Source organism: Myotis davidii, unplaced genomic scaffold (assembly GCF_000327345.1).
Source record: "Myotis davidii unplaced genomic scaffold, ASM32734v1 scaffold94, whole genome shotgun sequence".
Lineage (NCBI taxonomy): Eukaryota > Metazoa > Chordata > Mammalia > Chiroptera > Vespertilionidae > Myotis > Myotis davidii.
In genome coordinates this window covers 1,845,742-1,865,612 of record NW_006285313.1, presented here as the reverse complement: position 1 = coordinate 1,865,612, position 19,871 = coordinate 1,845,742, and the positions used below count along the sequence as shown (strand labels likewise).

General features: G+C 53.1%; 1 protein-coding gene across 4 annotated transcripts in view; it reads right to left on the bottom strand.

Annotated features, from left to right (window-relative positions):
• Positions 1–18,434, bottom strand: part of ELF5 (E74-like factor 5 (ets domain transcription factor)) — a 25,693-nt gene extending 7,259 nt beyond the window's left edge. Inside the window, exons 1-3 of one of the 4 annotated variants that reach the window (XM_006756116.2) lie at positions 18,285–18,434; positions 11,221–11,345; positions 410–643 (exon numbers count right to left, since the gene is read on the bottom strand). In XM_006756116.2, the coding sequence (XP_006756179.1) occupies positions 410–643; positions 11,221–11,341 (355 nt within the window). In that variant the 5' untranslated portion in view covers positions 11,342–11,345; positions 18,285–18,434. The other 3 variants (XM_006756115.2, XM_006756114.2, XM_006756113.2) reach the window with 3 other exon arrangements.
• Between the last annotated feature and the right edge of the window lie 1,437 nt (positions 18,435–19,871).

Here is a 19,871-nt window from a genome sequence, read left to right as displayed (position 1 = left end):
GGATCAAGCCCGCAACCTGGGCATGTGCCCTGTGACCAGAACCATGACTTCCTGGCTCATAGGTCGACATTCGTAGGTTGAGCCACGCCAGCCAGGCGATAGCTGCCAATCTTTTTGAACATAATACATTATTTTGTTGGATAGCCCGGGTGGTCCCTGAATGCTATTTTCAATTTCCCTTTTTCTTTTGAAAAATGTACCCAACTTGCCTTCCTGTATCCTGCTCCCGTCTACCTACAACCTCAGATCCCAGCATTCTAGAGCTTCCGGTTTCCGAGAGGTTTTGGTTAACGGGATTTGGCCGAACAGAAAGTGCCAGTGAGGGAGGTTTGCGCTGGGAGTCCCACGGCAGGGAGGGACCTGACGGGTCCTGTGGTCCCGGCCGCCGCCCCACCCTCCAGGCACCGACCTTGGGAGCGGATGTTCTGGAGGATGAAGTACAGGTACTCCCCGCAGAGGCCCGCTGCCTCCACGAACTCCTCCTGGGTCATGCTGCACAGCTGCAGGCCGCTGACGTTGAAGTGGCAGAAGGAGATGCAGTTGGTGTCCAGCTTGTACTGGTCGCAGCAGAACTGGAGCCATTCCCAGACGTGGCGCTTCGTCCAGTACTCGGGGTGGACGGACGTCCAGTAGGAGTCGCAGGCTGCACCGGAGGAGAGAGAAGTGAGGGACGATGCCCCTGGGAGAGCCCTGGGAAGGTCCCCGAAGGCGGCCCCAGGTACATCAGCATCCTCATCCCTTGCCCACGAGTTGGAAGCAGCTCCAGCCCTGGCGGGGGGTGGGGGGTGGGGATGGGTTCTGCTGGGGCCCTGGCCACCTTCCATTCTGCAGTAAAAACCGGAGGGGACTGCATCCTGCGGGTGGACATGAGGGCAGAAGAGGGATGGACAGGGGCACTGTGGCTTGGGAGTGTCCAGGCCTAGTTGGGTGCCTAGAAAGAGGGGAGTTAGAGGGGGAAGGAAAGAACAAGGCCCTTCAGTGATTCCGTGTCAGACGACATGGTGTCAAGATCACAGGCTTTGGAGCCTGACAGGCCTGGTCCGAATCCTGGTTCTGTCGCTTCCCACTGGGGCCAGGTCCATGGCAACTTAAGCCTCAGTGTCCTCATCTGTAAAATGAGGATTATGTGCCCAACACATGGGGCCGTTTGCAGGTGGGATTAACACATAGAGGCTGTGTGGCACACAGGAAACTACCCATCCGTCCAATAGTTGCTAAATGCCTCCTGTGTGCCGGGCCCCCTCTGAAGCTGATTTGATTCGCTCTGCTCTTATGCACAGTTGCCAACACTCACTCCTGGTCTGTGCACGGCCTCTGGCCACCTGGAGGCAGGGGCCGAGGGCTGGTGAGACGTTGCCCAGAGATCAGAAGACTGTGGGTCTCCATAACAGATTTCTCTGGAGGAAAGGGGGGATTGGTTGCAGTGTTGTTTCGCGGTGGTTCTCAACCTTCCTAATGCCGCGACCCTTTAATACAGTTCCTCACGTTGTGGTGACCCCCAACCATGAAATTATTTTCGTTGCTACTTCATCACTGTAATTTTGCTACTGTTATGCATCGTAATGTAAATATCTGATATGCAGGATGTATTTTTCAGGGGTCGCGACCCACAGGTTGAGAACCGCTGCTAGGGTGTTTTAAAGAAATTCTGTCCTAAGACCAGTGCCCCTTCCCTCCTTCAGAGGACCCCCGTACACACTCAGACAGAGGGGGCGCCATCCTCTGGTGCCTGGCCTGGGGTACAATGCCAGAGAAACAGAAAGGGTGGCGGACACAGGATATGGAAGAGGTGAGGTACCAGTACCCGGTCAGGCTCTTGGACATAAATAATTCTCGCGATCGCCATCGTACTCATTCATGCGGCCATTCATTCCACAACGAGCCCTGGCTTCCTCCCTGGTAAGATGGGGAGAATGGCGGCGCCTGCATCCTAGAGCTGTTCTGTGGATCAGATGAGTGAATCTATATAAAAGCACTTAGAACGGAGCCTGGGAGAGTTTAGTGCCTCTATTAAGATGATCATCGAACACCTGCTCTATGCAAAGCAAGAACTCATGTGGGAAGGAGTCATGGTAAAGAAGAGTTTGGTCCCTGTCCCCTGGGAGGTCACAGATGAGGAAGCTGAGGGTCGTGGAGGACTTGCCTGCGATCCCACAGCCAGTGTGTGGCAGAGCTAGAGTTTGAACCCCAGTCTGAACTTGAAAGCCGTTACTCTTCCCATTCCATCACCCTGGTCCTCACAGGCTCAGCGCAGAGAAGAGATGAAACAGGGAGCGAGGGGGGAGGCAGTTGGGGAGCCAGAGAGAATAAGAAGGCCCGTGGAGAGAGGCGGGGAGCAGAGTACAACACCGCTGACGGCCCAGGTCACGGGGACGACAGAAAGGGTCACTCACGAGTTAGTCTGCGGAGCTAATGGCAGTGAGGCTGTCTGATTCCTTCCTTAAATGCTGCGTTGGCTGCCACTGTCCCCAGGGGAGGCCTGGAGCCTCTGACCCGAGGCAGAGGATGGATTCTCTGCCCTGGGAGGTATACCGCTCCCCGACACCCCCATGCCAGCTTCTCAAGTTCCTCAAACCCCCCCAAATAGGTAGGATTGGGCATTTCAGAAGATGGAAATGGAAGCTCCCCTTAAAGCTCTTAGTCCTTCCAGAAATTGATTTTCCTCCCCTAGAGTGGATCGAGGGGCAGTCAAACTTAATAAATTTTTTGATGTATTTATAATTTTTCATCTGAATTCGATGTGCAAGTGGCTCAAAGGCTGGATACCGTGCCAGGTGGCTGAGGCGAATGTCACCGCCTCTATGCCCGCTATGCCTGGGTGGGGAGAGTGAGGGCCTGCTGGCACTGCCTCTCTGGCCCCCTGGCTGCTGGCTGGAGCTGGCTTCCTGGCCAGTGGGGTGTGCCTGGTGGCCAGCAGGGTCTCCTGGGACAATGGTGCGGCCACTCCTGAGTCTCTGTGTGCTTTCTGTCCGCTCATTTCTGACTTGAGCCAACCTAAGAAGGGCCCTTTGCTTGCCTGGTGTTCTGACGAGAGATTTTTATGAGCCCGACATTCTCCCAGCCGTGGTCCCGAGCTGAGAGCTGACAGAGGTGCCCTGCAGGTGGAGGACACAGCTTGCTGCTGCTTTTCATGGAAAGGGTTCTCCGAGCCTCCATGCCCTCCCCCCTCCGCCTCCACCCCCTCATTATTTTCTTTGGCGCTTGGAGAGGGCCATGTTGTTTCTGGAAGCCAAGCTAAGGGTTCGGAGAAATGCCTGGGTGGGGTGGGTGGGCACTGACACCCGGGAGGTGTTGCTGGCAGGGCTCCCTCCTCAGCGCTCCCCTGCATCTGGCCACAGAGCCGGCTTTGTGTGCTGCTCGGCCTGGAGGGAAGCCAGGGCCAGGACAGCCCCGGAGCTGAGAGGAAAATGCTCTTCTCGGGGGCCTGGGGCGCTTCTGGGCTGTGGTGTGCCTCGCGGTCCTGTCCTGGTATACCATGCTGAGGCCGCGGCGGTGAGGCTGGCAGGGGTGAGGAGGCCCCATTGCTCCCTCAGGTTGCCCCCAGCTCAGCACCTTTCCACAGGCGCCTCGCTTGCTCAGGACGAGGCCCCCATCTGCCTTCTTCTACTTCCTGCTCCTCCTCAAGGCCACAGCGCAGACCCCCTCTCAGCCAGGCTTCCCTCCCTGCACAGCCCCCTCAGGTGCCCTTCTCATGAGGATACACCCCCCTCGCTCTCTCTCCAGACCGTGGTGAGCCCCAGGAGGTGGGGTCCCCTCTGCTTGCCTCACCTCTGCTTGGCTCACCCAGGATCAGAGGTGTGGGGGCCTGGCTTCGCCCACCGTGGGTGCTCAGTGAGGGTAACTGGCTGGCCAAAGGGCCAGTGATTGTTACCTCCACTTTATGGCGAGGACACTGAGGCTCTGGGAGGTTTGATGGCTTTGAATAAAACTGCACAGCTGGTCAGGAAGGGAGCCAGCCCCCACGCTAACCCTGATCTCCTTGGCTGTGGGAATTTTGCATCCTATCACTTTGGTTGGGGAGGACCAAACCGGATACACACCTTGAAGTCTAACCAAGAAGGATTTGGATGATGGCAGGTATTAGATATATCATCTAGGTTTGAAAAATCAGAAAAAGGGTGGAGAGACTGGTGATGACAATGTTTGCAACCCCAGGGAAGGACCTGAAGCAGACGCTTTGCCCTTTGGCTACTTGGAAGAGATAAACTCAGGGCTGAAAAAAAAAAAAAAGGGTAATACACTCACAGAACATGTTATCTTTAATAAGTTGTATCGTTTGAAAATATAAAGCGATTTCCTTCATGCGCCTGCCATTCATAAAATAATCTAAGCTGTTTGGAGAAGCTGAGGTCTGAGGCCCTCTGCGTACATCTACCGGTTAGAGACGGATGGCATCCAGTGCCCGGTAGCCTTCATCCAAATGGCCACAGGCCACTGCTGAGTACAGGCTGGCCAGCTCCTCGGAAGTCAGAGGCAGGTCAGGACACTGTGTAAGGGCCAGCTGCGTTGGGAAGAAGAACTCGGGACGTAACAGGGACAATTCTGGAGGCATTCCGACCAGGATGCGATAGCCTGGGATGCACATGCATTTAGAAGGAGGACTCGAGCTTTCGGAGCGGGGCTGGCATGCTCAGATGCCCACAGAGCCAGCAGGTAATGTCCATGCCTGAAGGGTCCCATGTGGGGAGGTTGAGACGTGCCATGCGGGAAGGTGGGCCCTGTGGTGCCAGGTCCAGAGTGTTATGTGAAATCGCATGATTTTTTTTTAAGTGCTGGCAAGTGATTTCATTTTTAACAAACACCCTGAAGGCCGAGGAAGACTCTTTCACAGACTGGGGCCCCCTGGAAGTCACTTTGTGGTGGAGAACTTCACCTGCTTTGGGACAGTTGTCTCCTTGGAGACCATTGTTTAGAGTGGGCGTGCTAAGAGTGTCAACTTTTGTAAGTTGAGTAGCATTTCCTTCCAATTAGAAGTTATTTGGAAGAAAAGCAGTGCTGCTTTGCTGGGAGTTGAGGTGAAGGGACGAGACGACTTCCCCTCTGTAGCACCACAAGGCAGCGTGAAAACCCTGGTCTGGAACATGAAACTGGGGCTCCTGCTGTTTGGATTCCCCAAAAAGGTATGTGGTCTCACACTAGTGGTCCTGCCTTTTTGGGATTTATCTGCAAAATAGGAATAACAGGACCTCCTTCTCCTGCTCTTGAGAGGATTAAGTGAATCAAAACACAGAAAGAACTTAGAATAGGGGCAGGCATGCAGTAAATGCTCATTAAATGCCACCCATTTATACTTGCTAACATTCGGGCTACCCATACCACTACTCTAATTGCATTTCCCCAAATACCTCTGACATGTTCTCTCTCTCTCTCTCTCTTTATCCCACCAATTTCTCTCTTAGGCTAGCACCTCTGTTCCCTTCCAGAGCTTTGGGTTCATTTTCTTAATGAAATAAGGGTATTATATTATTAACCATGCTAATTTGTCCTTGTACTGCTAACATGAGTAAGGTAGCCAGTGCTGTTCAATACATGGGGCACAGGTGAGTCTGTATGACTTTGTAAATGCTCCATGATCAGGACATACCCCAGACCCATGCTTCTGACACGGGTGGGAAGGCAGGGCTAAGCCCCCCGTGGACAGCAGGTGACGGGGTGAGCAGGCCGTAGGTGCATCTTCAGCGGAAATGCCAGAGAGTGGGTCCACTAATTCCCCACCTCCATCTTTTGTTATGCAAGTCCCCTCGCCTTCTCCTCCACAGGGATTGCTGCCCCTGTGCCCTTCTTATGTAGACATTTTGGAGCCGATGCTGCTCATTTTCTTGAAGACTTTCTTGGAGCCTCACTTGAAACAAACATTTGGGGGGAGATTCTGACTCCTTAGAAATGACAACGAAATAGACACGCAGCAGAATGCCAAGTCTGTGTATTGCAAAAGTAGCGTGAGCTTAGAGATTTATGGTCCCTGGATCCTCTGCCGGAGAGCTTGACCTTTCTCCTCTGCTGATGGGGAGCACGGGCGGGAAAGTTTGTGAAGCCACGTGAACCTGCGGACTCTGCTTCCCACCGGCCACTCTAAGCCTCTGCCAACTGACGTGGAGAGAAAGGGACCTTCCGATGGGAGGAGCAGGACGGTGTGGAGTCACTGAGCTGGGGCTGGGCAGAGGGCCCTTCCTGATGTGTGGTCCTGGCTCTTCAACTTATTAGCTGTGCAATCCTAACAGAGTTTCCTAACCTCTCTGGACCTCAGCTTCCCTCCTGTGTAAAGAGGAATCCCGATAGCGCCCAGCTCTTAGGAAGTTTGCTGGGAAAAGGAGAAGAAACGATGAATGTCAAGAACATGGCTCTGCTCATCTGGACGATAGTAAGCTTTTGATATGCTGCCTGAGATTCGTTGTTATTTTGGGGCTACATTTGTTGTCAGGGAAATGAGGCCTTCCCTACCCGGGCCTCAGTCTTGTCGAGGGACAGCAGAACACAGTGAGCCCAGGGACCGGGAGGGGGAGACAGACAGCCGGGGTCAGAGGAGGCCGAGGTAGGCGGCTGGACCACGATTAGCATGATTGATGAGCAAAGGGAGCTGGGGGAGTTTCTGGCCCAGGGCAGCCGGTGCGTGAACTGGGCGGCTCGGGCACCATCAGCTGCGGCTTTGTCACTGAAAGGAAGGACTTTCTACGGGGAAACCTGAAATGATAAATTGCTTCCAGGTTTCCTCCCGGAGCTGGTCTAGCCCCGTCCGAGAGCCCTTCTTGGCTCTCCTTCTAAGCCTGTGGAACGATTTACATGAGGAGATGAGGGAAAAATACACAAAAAACCAAAAACCTGGGCAGTGTAAGGACCTGGATGGAGAAAAGAGGAGAAGGGATGGTGGGGTGTCAGCAAAGGGCTGTGGTCGGAGGTGTGTGCGGAGTTAGGAGGTGGGACAGGGAATGCCAAGCCCTGAGTGGTCCCGGGGCCACGGCTGCCCAGAAGGCTCAGGCTTGTGTAGGATAGGGGAGCAGTGGCGAACGTGAGGCCTCCCCCTGGGGGTGCTCAGGGGTGTCCAGTCATTCTGTATTTATTTATCTGCTTTTGATTTAGAAATCGTTACTCTTTCTTTCGCATGTGCTCTCACGCTTCTATACCCAGCACGTGAATCTTGCTGAGAAATGCCCCCGTGGAACCCAAATGCCTTCCTCCCTGATCACCTGGGAGGAAGCTGATAGCTAAGACCAGTGGGTTTTGCACCTTTCTTCAAAGTTCTTTCTTCAAATAAAATCTCCCACTGGGTCACAATCGCTAACATGTTTATGGAGCGCTCAGTGTGTGCCAGTTACTGCTTCACTCTGCGTTTTCTCCTGCTGTCCTCAACACCATGCTGTGAGGTCTTAGAGCAGCGGTTCTCAACCTGTGGGTCGCGACCCCTTTGGCGGTCAAACGACCCTTTCACAGGGGTCGCCTAAGACCATCCTGCATGTCAGATATTTACGTTACGATTCATAACAGTAGCAACATTACAGTTATGAAGTAGCAACGAAAATAATTTTATGGTTGGGGGTCACCACAACATGAGGAGCTGTATTTAAAGGGCCAGAAGGTTGAGAAGCACTGTCTCAGATCCTGCCACCCATTTTACAAAGTAAATGAGGAAAGTAAGGCACGGGAGGGTGAAGTCCCTTCTCCAGGTCACACATGAGCAAGAGGCAGAGCTAAGGTCATAGAGGTCTCCTCCCGCTCCTGCAGCCACGCCCTGATAACCACTGTGCCATACTGCCTTGGGAATGAAAGCACGGCAGCCTTCCTGGAGGGTGGGGATGGAGAGGAAGGAGCTGGAGGCCAGTCTTCTCAGCTGTCACTCCAGGTTGCCAAGGAACCTCCCAGGAATCCCCAGAGCTGCCCAACCTCTGCTGCAGAGTATAATCCAGATTCCAAAGCACAGGGGGCACCACATGTGGGTGTGGCCACCTTGACAATCGGGGGAGAGTGTGTGTGTGTGTGTGTGTGTGTGTGCGTGTGCGTGTGTGTGTGTAGGTTGAGGATGGAGCTCTAGCACGTAGGGTTGAGGCCAGGAGACTTCATGACTCGTCTGATGCTTGGCCGCTGGAATTTGCTTGGAGAAGTGATCTTTTGAAAATATCCTATGCTTGTGAAATATTTGCAGCATCCCTTTGATAAAATTTTCCAGTATTTGCAATTCTTTTCTTCTAAGAGCCAAAGGGAGGGCCAGGGTGCGTTCATGAAATTCTAAGTATTTTGCAATCTGATTGTCCCGTCCCAGCCCGCAGTCCGGCGACGCCAGAAGTCCTGCTTCAAAGAGCGGGTCACCTTTTGGTTAGCACCAACCCCGCTGCCCTCTGCTAAAGCCGCGTGGGGAGGCTGTGAAGGCAGCGGGCTTCCCGACGGGGGTTGAGGGTCCCTCCCTGCCCTCTCGGGGACACCACCCATCCGCTGGGCACTCCATTTCTTTCTCCCTTTGGTCTCAGAGCATCTAGCCTGTCAAAGATTCCGCATTGGAAAGGGTGAGACTGGTGTTGCTTTTGTTCGAAGTGAAAAAGGAAGAGAGATGAGAAAAAGCTGTTTTTCCATGAGCCGGGAGAGTCTACCAGTGCCAGGTGCTATGCTACACGCTTGCAGGGTGGGGTCTGCCGTCCTCGTCCCCCCAGCTCTGGGAGGCCGGTGCTGTCCCAGCTGGGAGAGCGATGTTAGAGAAAACGTGGGGCACGGGCTGGTGAGTGGCAGAAGCTAACAGGAAGCTGCCCCTGGGACAACTCTGAATTCAAGATGAACTTCCCGTGAGGCAGGAGATGACCTCTGAGCACGTCAGGTCTGCAGAGCCACGTCCAGAGGTGGAGCTGGCTGGCTCCTGACACATCCCTCTCGGTGTGGGCTTGTGCAGACACTTAAAAGCCACGTGTCCTCTGTCTGGGTGAGAACCCGACGGAAGCACCCCCTGGCCCTCCGCCCTCCTCCCGCAGATGGGGCTCGCCCAGCGCCAGGCGCTCACTGGGACCACCAGTCTCGGCCTGTGGGAGGTCTGACATCCCACTGAGCTCTGCAGCTGGCTGCTCCCCGGGGAACACCAGGAAGCTGGATCGCTCCTGTAGGCCGTTCCATTTCCACTGGCCTCCTGCCTGGGTGGCCTCCTTCCTATTCTCTCGATGGGTGACGGAGGACAAAGGCTACATCTGTGATACTGCCTGATGCGGGAATCAGAGAAGCTTCTGGAAGGGATCCTAGAAATGACCTGGTCTAACCCCTCATTGCATGATGGGAATGAAGAGTCCTCAGACAGGAGAGAGCTAAGCCAGTATCTAAGACTGCTGGGTCTTAGCAGCACTGGCAATCCCATTGGTGATCACTTAGGTTAACTCTTTTTTTTTTTTTTTAAATTGCAGTAAAATATTCATACTGTAAAATCCACCCTTTTTTGAGTGTTCAGTTTAATGGCATTAAATGCATCCACATTGATGTGCAACCATATCACCACTCTCCATCTCTAGAACCTTTTCATCCTTCCTTTTTAAACAACCACATGTGCTTGTCATGTGCCCGACTGTGTCCCATACACTTCACTCTCTGTGAGAGAGGCATCATTACAACTCCATTTTACAGATGAGAAAACTGAGGCTTGAGAGGTAAAGGTCGTGCCAGGCTCCAATGACTATAGAAGCTGCTGCAGAGACGTCCACAATTGCAGAACAGGCAGGGCAGGGCCCCCCAGGATGGCAGGTCTGCGATATGCGTGGGTGAGAGAAGGACAGGACCTGGCCTACCATCGTGCCACCTGTGGGGAGGGGACAGCGCCCTGAAAGCCTTCGTGTTCCTCCTTCAAATTTAGCCTCTTAACCAAATATTGAGGAGAGAAAATCAGACACATTTCTCAGCGCCTTTCTGAGAAACCAGGTGCTTCTTAGGCCCGAAGGAGAACTGCAATATGTATCCGAGTGAATCAGGTTCAAATGCAATGACTGGACCCTGCCGACGAGGGTGCAAGGTGTCATGGGTGCACTTGTGCGCATGGGGCCGGGGTTGGGAGTGGGTGCGGGACTGAATTAGGTAGGTAAGTGCCTCCAGGCTGTCTGTGCAGCCCTGGCATCTGGCCTGCAGGCAAGGGCTTCCTTGGGGTGGCAGACATTTCATAGCAGCCTCAGAGGCTGGGCCTCCCTGGCCTCCCCTCTCAGAGAGTGCAGCCCCCTGACCCTGTCTCCTGATCCTGAGTGGGGACCTGCTGGGCGGGGCGCACAGGGTTAAGGACCTTTGAGGGCTGACAGTTGATCAGCAATTGCGTCACCGCCCTCCCCAGCAGGGTGTGCACCTTCCAGGGCTAGCGGTCAGCCAGGTTTGCTGTGAGGTGCAGTCACCCGAGCACCTGGGGACAGAGGCCCTAGAGGGTTTCTGGGGCAAAGCTCAGCTGGCCTCCCTTTGGTGTGGGATTTGCACAGGGACCCATCCGTGCATCCCGGTGGGGAAAACGGCTGAGAGAGGAGGAAGGGCGCGGAGGGCAGCCTGGGGGGCCACCGCAGGACTCATATTTGCTGAGCACTTGCTTGTGCCTGGCTACGCGTTTTACACACGTTGGCTTCTTGACCCTCACAGCAACTCTCATCACCCTTGCTTTCGGGATAACGGAGATAGACTCTCAGAGAACAACATCAGGGTTAATATCAGCGGCCCAGCGTGATGTCGTTCATGAGCTGACCGAGTGGGATAGTTAAGACTACAGTTGCTCCAGTAAATGTGCATGAAACCCAACAAGCCGTGAGACCGTGGGAAAGTCACTTAACCTCTCCGTGCCTCAGTTTCCTCATCTCTAAAGTGGGGATCACAATTGTTTGTTTCTCATAGGGTTGCTCTTTGATGCAGGTAGTGTTCAGCAAATGTTAGCTAGAACCGCCGAGGCTGGAACAATCACAATACACTAGGCTCCAGGCTAAGGGTTCCTTTCTACTAGTGTTGAAATACAGTAACTCCAGGAGATGGGCCATTATCACCTGCATTTTACTGAATAGCAAAATGAGGCTCCGAGAGGTGAGCAGAGCCCCAAGGCCACAGAACTGGGCAGGTCGGGGTGAGGTTCCAGTGCTTTCCTTCCTTCCACTCAGGCCTCCCCCGGGCCCCTGCCCTCGACACGGGTGAGGGGTGGCATTTCCAGGCCCCTAGCATGGTCTTGTCACCAGCCCAGGCCAGCACCATCTCCTGCCCCAGCCCAGCCCAGCTCAGACGGGCCTCCCCAGGTGTACCTACCTGTCTGGTGCTCGAAGGCAGGATAATACTCTTCATTGCTGAACAGGTCAGTCCAGGACATCAGGGGGTCGCAGAAGGACGCGTTGGGCAGGAAGGTGCTGTGTGTCACTGAGTCCAACATCACCCTGCAACGACAGGAGAGGCTGTGAGGAGACGGTGACTGCCGGAAGCCACTGCAGGACCCCAGCAGGCCACGGTGGCTTAACAAGGACAGCAAAGACTCGCAACCGGCAGCCTCCTGGGAGCCAGGCCCCCTCCGCCCCCCTCTACGTGCTTTCCATGATTGACCATTTCTAGATGAGGAAACTGAGGCAGAAGGATTGAGACAATTGCCCATAGAATATGACCCGCAAGTGGCAAAATGGGGATTTGAGGATGGGAGCTCTTATTAGCCAATGCTGCCTCTTTCGTTACTTTTCCTATTCACTCACATCTGACCTCTGAACTCTGGCTTATAATGTCTAACAATGTGCTTCTGGAAACACGGCCAGAGTTGCTATCAATGAGCACACTCGCACACCCTTTTCTACAATTCTGAAATCCCAGAGCTCTGAGACCAAAAGTGTGTGTGTGTGTGTGTCTTTGGTGCAAACGTTTCTGAGCAAAAAACAGTTGTGAATTGATCTTACGTAGTTTTATATACTGTTACATAAATGTTACATCTATATGTAACTTAATAGCAAAATGAGGCTCCGAGAGGTGAGCAGAGCTCCAAGGCCACAGAACTGGGCAGGTCGGGGTGAGTGAGGTTCCAGTGCTTTCCTTCCTTCCACTCAGGCCTCCCCTGGCCCCCTGACCTCAACACGGGTGAGGGGTGGCATTTCCAGGCCCCTAGCATGGTCTTGTCACCAGCCCAGGCCAGCACCACCTCCTGCCCCAGCCCAGCCCGATACACTATACACTATACATGTGCAGACTATGTATAAAAATTATACACTATAGACACATATAAATGAGATATATGCTATATAGTTTTGTAACCCTAGTTGCAGTGTGTTATTCTGCCTGATCAATATTCACGTGGTGTGCGGCAGGAACACCGATGGGGTTAAGTTGAGCCAGAAGACACCTGGGGAGGGGTGGTCTGTCTTCGGCTGCGTGTACACCGTCACCTTCTGGTGCCTGACCAGTTCTGCAGCACGCCTGCCCCAGGGGTTTGGGTAAGAGAGTGAGCACCAGTGACTGTAACACACAATCGCTTTGGACTCCAGGCTGAGGACTTCAGGACTTCCATCCATTCCTCATGGGCTCCTCGGAACGTGAGCTCTGAGGCGGGGCCTGAATCACGGATGAGGAGGGGACGCTCTGACATTCCCGCTAACGTGCCCACACCACCCAGCTGGCAGGGGTGGAGTCTGAGTGACAACTCAGGTTTGTGTATGTGACGTCAAGACCTGGTGGCTATGCTCTCGTCCCTGCTCACACTAGCAGTGGGGACACTGGGGAGATGGTGTCTGGTCGAGGCTGGGGTGGGGGCAGAAGAGATGGGCCTAGGGCCCCCCACTCTCGTGCACTCTTGCCCACCAGTCTCATCTCTCAAGTTTCTCTTTGCTGCTTCCCATGTCCCCACAATTCAGACAAAAAAGAATTCGTACCTGATGGATTAAAAATATGTGTTGGCCCCACTTCTCTTTTCTTCTTATGGAAGTAATGTTGATGAGATACGGGGGTTCTACCCCCATTTTGTGAAGGGGACCCTGCAGCTCAAGACCACACAGCTGGTAAGTGTCAGAGCAGAGACTGGGCTCTGGGTCTCAGGGAATTTAAGATGGGCAGGAGCTTATCAGTCATCTAGCCCAGTGTTTCCTGACGCGAGTCATGTGTCTCCCATCACCATAATTTACTTAGTACATTCCACAAAATCATCCCTTTTTTGTTTGAACATAAATACGTTTACGTAAAAGGAAAACTGGATATCACCATTATCCACGAAAAGTCACTATTCCTGAACATACGTAAAAATGGAGACATAAGCACCTAACTAAAAATTGTTCATCCATGCACCACCCAAGTCAGAGGTTAGCAAAGGACAACTTGCAGGCCCAATCCAGCTCACCTCCTGCTTTTGAATGGCCTGCAGCTAGAAATGATTTTACATTTTTAAATGGTTATGTATTAAAGGGCTATGCAGGTACTTACACAATAGCCTGGATTTTGCCTGTTGGCTCACCAATCCTATAATAGGTACTCTCTGCCTCTTTACGTGAGAGTGTGCCTACCTTCGACCAGATTCACCTCCTGTAGGTACCATGAGTGCCGGAAAGTACTGAGTTAGTGCCTCGCTCCCCTCGCTCTGTCATCCAGAACCGAGAAAGCTAAGGCCCAGGGAGCTGTGTCGCTTGCTTCAGGTCACAGGGCCAGTTGGTGGCAATGTTACATTGCATGTAGAGAGTTCTTAAGTTTTCCAATCCTCAACTCTCAGCCCATCAGCTTCCCTTTCTAAAAACACAGTCACGACGCCCTCAGGACACCCCACGCATTCTTACGTACCAAGTAGGACCTCAGTACTGGGAGGGGCAGGGATTGTGTGGCTCCAGAACCAAAGGCCGATTCTTTGGGGGCGTTGGCAAATCATCATCATCATCATTATCATCAAATGCTCATGAGAACCATGCTCCTGACATAGATAAGCAACCAAGTTCAAAGCCTCACATGCAGGTCCCCTTCTGTGCTGTCCACAAAGAGTTGCCAGACCCCCCGGGGAACCTCCTTCTGAGGCCCACAGAGGGTTAACGCTGCAGGCGGATTATCGTGCTCATGGATCTCCCCCTGGGAGCCATATCAAACAGAGGTCAAGGCTGCCTGCGTTCGAACTCTGATTTTCCCACAGATCGGCTGGTTTTATACCTTGAACAGGAGGCAGGCTGGAAAGGGATAGGGGTTATGAGAAAGGAAAGCGCCCCTGGAGCCCAAAGCCCCTTCCATTTCCTGGAATCCACATCGGGGAATTCTCCTAAGTGAGGGCTCAAGGGGAAAAGGCCCCCTGCCTTTCTGGGCCAGAGGCTCAGAAAACTGAGGAAGAGGATGGCACACCCCTGACCTGACTTCATGGTGGGCTCGGAGAAAGGCCAGGTGAGCTCCACATAGAAGAACAGAGAAAACCATCCCCAGGCCCGCAAAGTCACTTAGAAACCCTCCAGCTACAAAATACAACAGGAGTGAGCGCTCCATCTGCACCTGACAAACAGCTCTCAAAAGGCGACCATTAAATTCAGTTGAGTCATATAAAAATTAGGAATATGTTTGATCAATAGGACATTTACCTCCTTTAAGAATTTTCCCCCCCTTACACTGGTCCACTCGCTCTGTAATTTCCCTAGTTTTGGACACAGGGCAGTATCTGATTCCCTTTGGTAATTCCTTCTATGGCCAATTACATCCTTTAAGTTTCCTTAAAGGGCTCTCTCACGTGAACACTGTGCTATTTTCCTTCTGTAATCATTTCTTACTTTGGGGGAAAATGCCTTTTATAAAAGCAGCAGAAGTTGTTTGTTTTAGGAGAGGGTTTCATTAGCTCTGGGCTCTCCACAAAAGACCTTGGCCCCTTCGCCAGCATGCTCCAGGTGTGAGTTCAGGAATAATGGCTGCTTTGTGCCCAGGAGCTCAGCTTCCTAGGCCCTCTAGGGTCCTTGCGGTAATTGAGCATTTTAGCTCTTAAGATTTCTTTTTTTTTAGAATTTTTGAAATCGTCACTCGAGTATATGTTTATTGATTTTACTGAGAGAGAGGAAGCAAAAGAGAGCGAGAAGGAGAAAGGGAGAGAGGGAGAGAGAGAAAGAGAAAGGAAGAGAGGGACACATCGATGTGAGAGAGAAATATTGATCAGTTGCCTCCCATGCACACCCTGACTAGGGATAGAACCCACAACCTAGGCATGTATCCTGATGGGGAATCGAACCCACAACATTTTGGAGCCCCATTTCTCAGTGAGAACATTGAGGCCCAGTGACAGGTAGGCCCCAGCCTGAAGGTAGCCCATACATCGCCAACAGGGGGTGACATTGACCCCAGAGGGGAAAAATTTGGTCCATGGGGGGATTGGTGTCAAAAAATCTTCGATGTTATTATGTTTCATGAGCCTCCAAAGGGCCACAGCATATTAAGGACTTGCAGCATTTCTGTGGAATTAACACTTCATGGAGGGGGGAGACGACTAAGAAAAATTATCTCAAAAAGCTCCTAAGTGGGGACAATAACCGGAAAAAAAAAGGTTGAGCAGCATTGGGCTAGACTTAGAGTCCGCAGCACGACAAGGAGGGTATGCAGGGCGGGTCCTGGGCCTGCTGCCCCGGCCGCACCTGTGTGTTCTCAGAGAGGCTGGCGGCCGTGTGATCTTGGAGAGAGCACTGAGCTGGGAGTCACCATTATGCCTCTTGCATCTCTCCAAGCCTCAGTTCCTCTTCTGCTACATGAACTCACGGAAGCGGTGGACTCCACGCCGGGCCCTGGCTCCATGGCTTCTTCAGGCACCCACCCGACCGGGTCGACACCCAAACACATGCCCGCACCCACAGATGCATAGGTGCGGGTGCTATTTCAGTCAAGCAAGCTCATCAGACTACTGCAAACAGAGGTTAAACGTTTATCTCTGAGAAGGCCCCCAGCTTTCCTCTTCTCCCTTCCCTCCTGAGCCCTCTACTTCCAGCAGTGGGTCCTGGGTATGGAGCCAGGCCCCGTGGGCACTATGGTCCCTCACTTACTGCCCGTGGGCACTCTGGTCCCTCACTTACTGCCGTCATCAGACCCACAGCTGTGAGAGTCCGCTCCCCCCACATGCTGTCCCCATGCTGGCTGCCTTGGAAATAGAGAAAGTTCAAATACATCCACACAGGGGTGGTTCCCTGCCAGGCACGAGGAAGGCTGGCCGGAGGTACCTTTCAAAGTGAGACCTTGAAGGCATGGAGGCTGAAGTCCCCGCTGACTCCAGGGGCTTTCTCGCCCTCCTGAGAGCCGGCTCACTCACCACGTCCGCCCAGGGAGGGTCCGCGCAGCCAGAGGGGCTTCTTGCCCTGCACGAGTCAGAGGCAGCAGCGGCAGGTGCGGTGCCCATGGCCTGCGCAACCAGCACCTCTGCCCAGCCTTCCGGAGCGAGAGGGGAAGGAGCAAACCACCCAGCCTTGGCCAGTTTGTCAGAGGAGGAAAATTCCTGCCTGACCCTGGCGGAGATCATCAACTTCACTCTGGGCATGTGACCAAACATTTTACCCACTTAAGCATCGACGCATTGGCTGTTTATGCACCAAAACATCACCGGGCAGAACCAGGTCGTCAGGATACAGCCTATGGGAAAAGGGGGCCCATGAAGGGTCTTCGCTGAGCCCATCCTCTGAGCAGTCTCATTGGGAAGCAAAATTGTTTTCCTCCTTCGATGCTTCAGTGACACCTGAATGCTCACCGGGTCCCCAGCCCTACGGGCCCGGCAGGTCCATTTCTCACTCTTCGGATGCCCCCAAGAAGGGACCCATGAAGGGAAACCCAATGGACTGTTTCGACACTTTCTATTAAAGGATCGTGGGTGGGGTGCTTGAGTGTTTGCTCTTCTGGGAGAAACCAGAGCGGCTGGGAACTGCCTTGCTGATGTCTTGCCAAAGTCCTCATTTTTCCCCGGCTTGCTCAGGGAGTTCGCCAGTGGGTGGGCGTTTGGTTGTTTTTCTGAAGGTGCAGCAGAGACCCATAGGAGGTCTGCCGTATGGTTTCCGAGGGGCTCCAATGCGAAGCTCGTTGGTTTTGGATCAAACCCGTGGTGGGGTTCAATGTTACCTCTGCCCCCACAAGCAAAGAAACATGGGACCCACGTCTTAGGGCTCAGCCAGCCAAAATGATTTTTGTTTCATACGAGGTGTGGTGCATACAAATCCACGACCCTCTCTGAGCTCATCTCTAAAACGGGATCCTCAGGCTTTCCTGAGGATTTAATTAAATTAGTTAAATATGCAGAGGACACAATACATATATTCCCTGGGCACAACACATATATTCCCTGGGCACAATAAACATATTCATTTCCGGGGGGGATCAGTCATCATCAATGCACCTAAAAGGTTGTTATACAGGGGACTTGTGAGAAAAACAGACAGCCAAACTGCACAAACTCCTGTGGAGAACATCTTGAATCACGAAAAACATTGTCGCGGAGAACACGAGGCCACAGCGTTAAGCCTTCACTCTGCGGGGCAGACCGCCCCTCTCCACGGGGCCTCTAGACTAAAACACGAAGCTGTCTCTCTAGAACACGCTAACTGTCTAGGCCTCAGTTTCCCCATCTGTAAAACGAAGAGGTTGTATACCTAAGGGTCTCTGACATCCTCTCCAGTTCATAAAATTCTTAGCACAATCAAAGGTGGGTCCCCAGCCTTCAGTTAGAGAGGGGAGCATGTGCCACCAGTGGCCGCCAGCAGGGGGCGAACGAACAGGAACCCTCACACACCGCAGAGTCGGAAAAGGTCTGAGAATACAGTGGAAAACCCCTAAGCACTGCTTTTCTGGAAAGATTCTCTACATACGAAGGTGGCGTGAGAGGGCATAATGGGTTTCTTTTAAGCTGTTACATACACATGAATTCCTGAAAAAAAAAAATTCCCCAAATTGTAATAAGGCAGCGTATTTTCTCTGTATCAAGAGGGAGCTATGAGCTGGCCAATGGGGAAAGGAGGAGTTTGGCCAGCGGGAGGTGGGCTCTCCTTGAAGCTGAATATTTTTTGGGGTGTAAAACCCAGCCTTCCTTCCTAAAGATAGCTTTAGGAGGCGTAGGGTAGTGAGTGCCTCTCTGCATTCTCCTGGTTCCCCTTGGTGCAGTCAAGTGATCCTGGAGGCGTGGGGGCTGTGGAGAAGGGGGTGGGTGGCTCCACAGCCTGTGGGGGCAGAAGTGCCCCCCCCAGGTCCCCCAGACAAGCAGTTAAATCCCAGTCACACAGCTCCCGGGAGGCACTGTGACTGATGGAACCTGCAGGGGAGCTGGCAACCTGGAGCTGGAGACCGACCCACCGACCCGGACTCCCAGCCCCAGCCCCTAAGCCCTGACACCCCTTACAATTCATCCAAAAAAGCAAAGAAAGGGTGCTTACGTGAGGACAGCGCTGACTAGGTCCGAAGAGGAGGCTTTCAAAGGCAAGAGAAAGCAGGTGCTCCCGGCACCAGCGCCCGGTGGAAATAAAGGCACCTGTAGCCTTGTGATATAAGTAACACCTACAGACAGGTCCGTTTGGTTTTTCAGGTTTACGCACAGCCCCTTTGATGACGGTGACATACAGTGTGACACGGCTCCTCGGAGGGGCGGGGGGATGGTTCTCACGTGCAGAAAGTTTACCTTTATCCTGCTTTTGTGCCCAGCTCACCACCCTCCCTCGTGGCCCAGGGAAATCAGAAAACAAGCCCAGAATTCTTGCCCCTGTGCTCTGCCCGGCCCTGCGTTGGCTGGGGATTCTCACTCATGCAAGCCGTAGGGGGAGCTCTCAGAGGCAGCCAGCCTTCCCCCTGGTTTGGTGGAGTCTCGCGCTTTTGAGTAGGAGTTCATTTTCCTTTTCCCTTGTGTGGCCAGGAGGAAGGACAGGATGGGGCAGTGGTTAAGAACACAGGCTTTGCAGCTAGATGGCTTTGGATTCAAAGTCTAGGGTGCACCATTTTCTAGCTGTGTCGCCGTGGATAACTTAATCAGCCTGCCTGAGCCTCATCACTCTGGTGCAAAGAAAAGTACTACCCACTGGGCTGCTCTGAGGGTCACGGCAGGTAATGCAGGTGAAGCCCCAAATAACCTCTATGTTAGTGATGATGATCATCGCCTTTTCCTAGATAGAGCACAGGACCCCTTCTCTACCATGTCCTCCAATCTGTGCCTTTGGACCAGGCGAGGGGAACCAGCTTGCAGAACCATTGTTGGGTCTTTCTTCCACTTTTCCACTCATCAACAGGGCATTGGACACATGAACTTATTCAACTTCTAACATCTCTGGATGTGATGAGCCACGTGATGGCTTTCTCCCTCCAACCCTGCGCCCCCACCTCCATGCCCCCCGCCTTACCGATGGAGAGCCAGCCAGGTGTCATGAGGTGGGACCTGGCTTGGATGCCAGCTCTCAGGTGTCTAGCTAAGGACTACCTGATTTGGGGGATTTCCCTGAGAGAGTAGAAACCCCACCTAATTTAGGCTGTGAAATAGTGTCCCTGGTCAGCTACAGGACAGCATTTATGACCCTATCCCTTTCTGCTCTGGGCTTCCCGCTCTCCTGGGCAGCCAAGACATGTGTCCGACGTGCAGACTCTAAGCTTTAGAGTAAAAGCGGGGACTGGTTTGTTAGGTTTTCTTTGGAACACCGGGCACTGGGACAAACATACAAATACAAAAACACGTACAGTCCGGAGAAACAAAAGGCAGTTCATCTGAGAACTCAGGTGTCATCATGGAAAAATAGTTGAAGGAAGATAGCAGCCTAGGCTGCTGACTTGCTGTGTAACCTCAGCCAAGTCACGTAGCTTCTCTGGGCTTCATTTTCCCCAGTGATAAAAGGAGGAGGTTGGATAAGAATAGTGATTTTCAAACTGTGCTCCAAGGAACCCCCAGAGGTTCCCCAGAGCCCCCATCAGGGCTGTTGGGCGGGGGTGGGGGTGGGGTTGGGGTGAGGATGGGAGTGGAGTCGATTAGGCTCTAGGCCTCT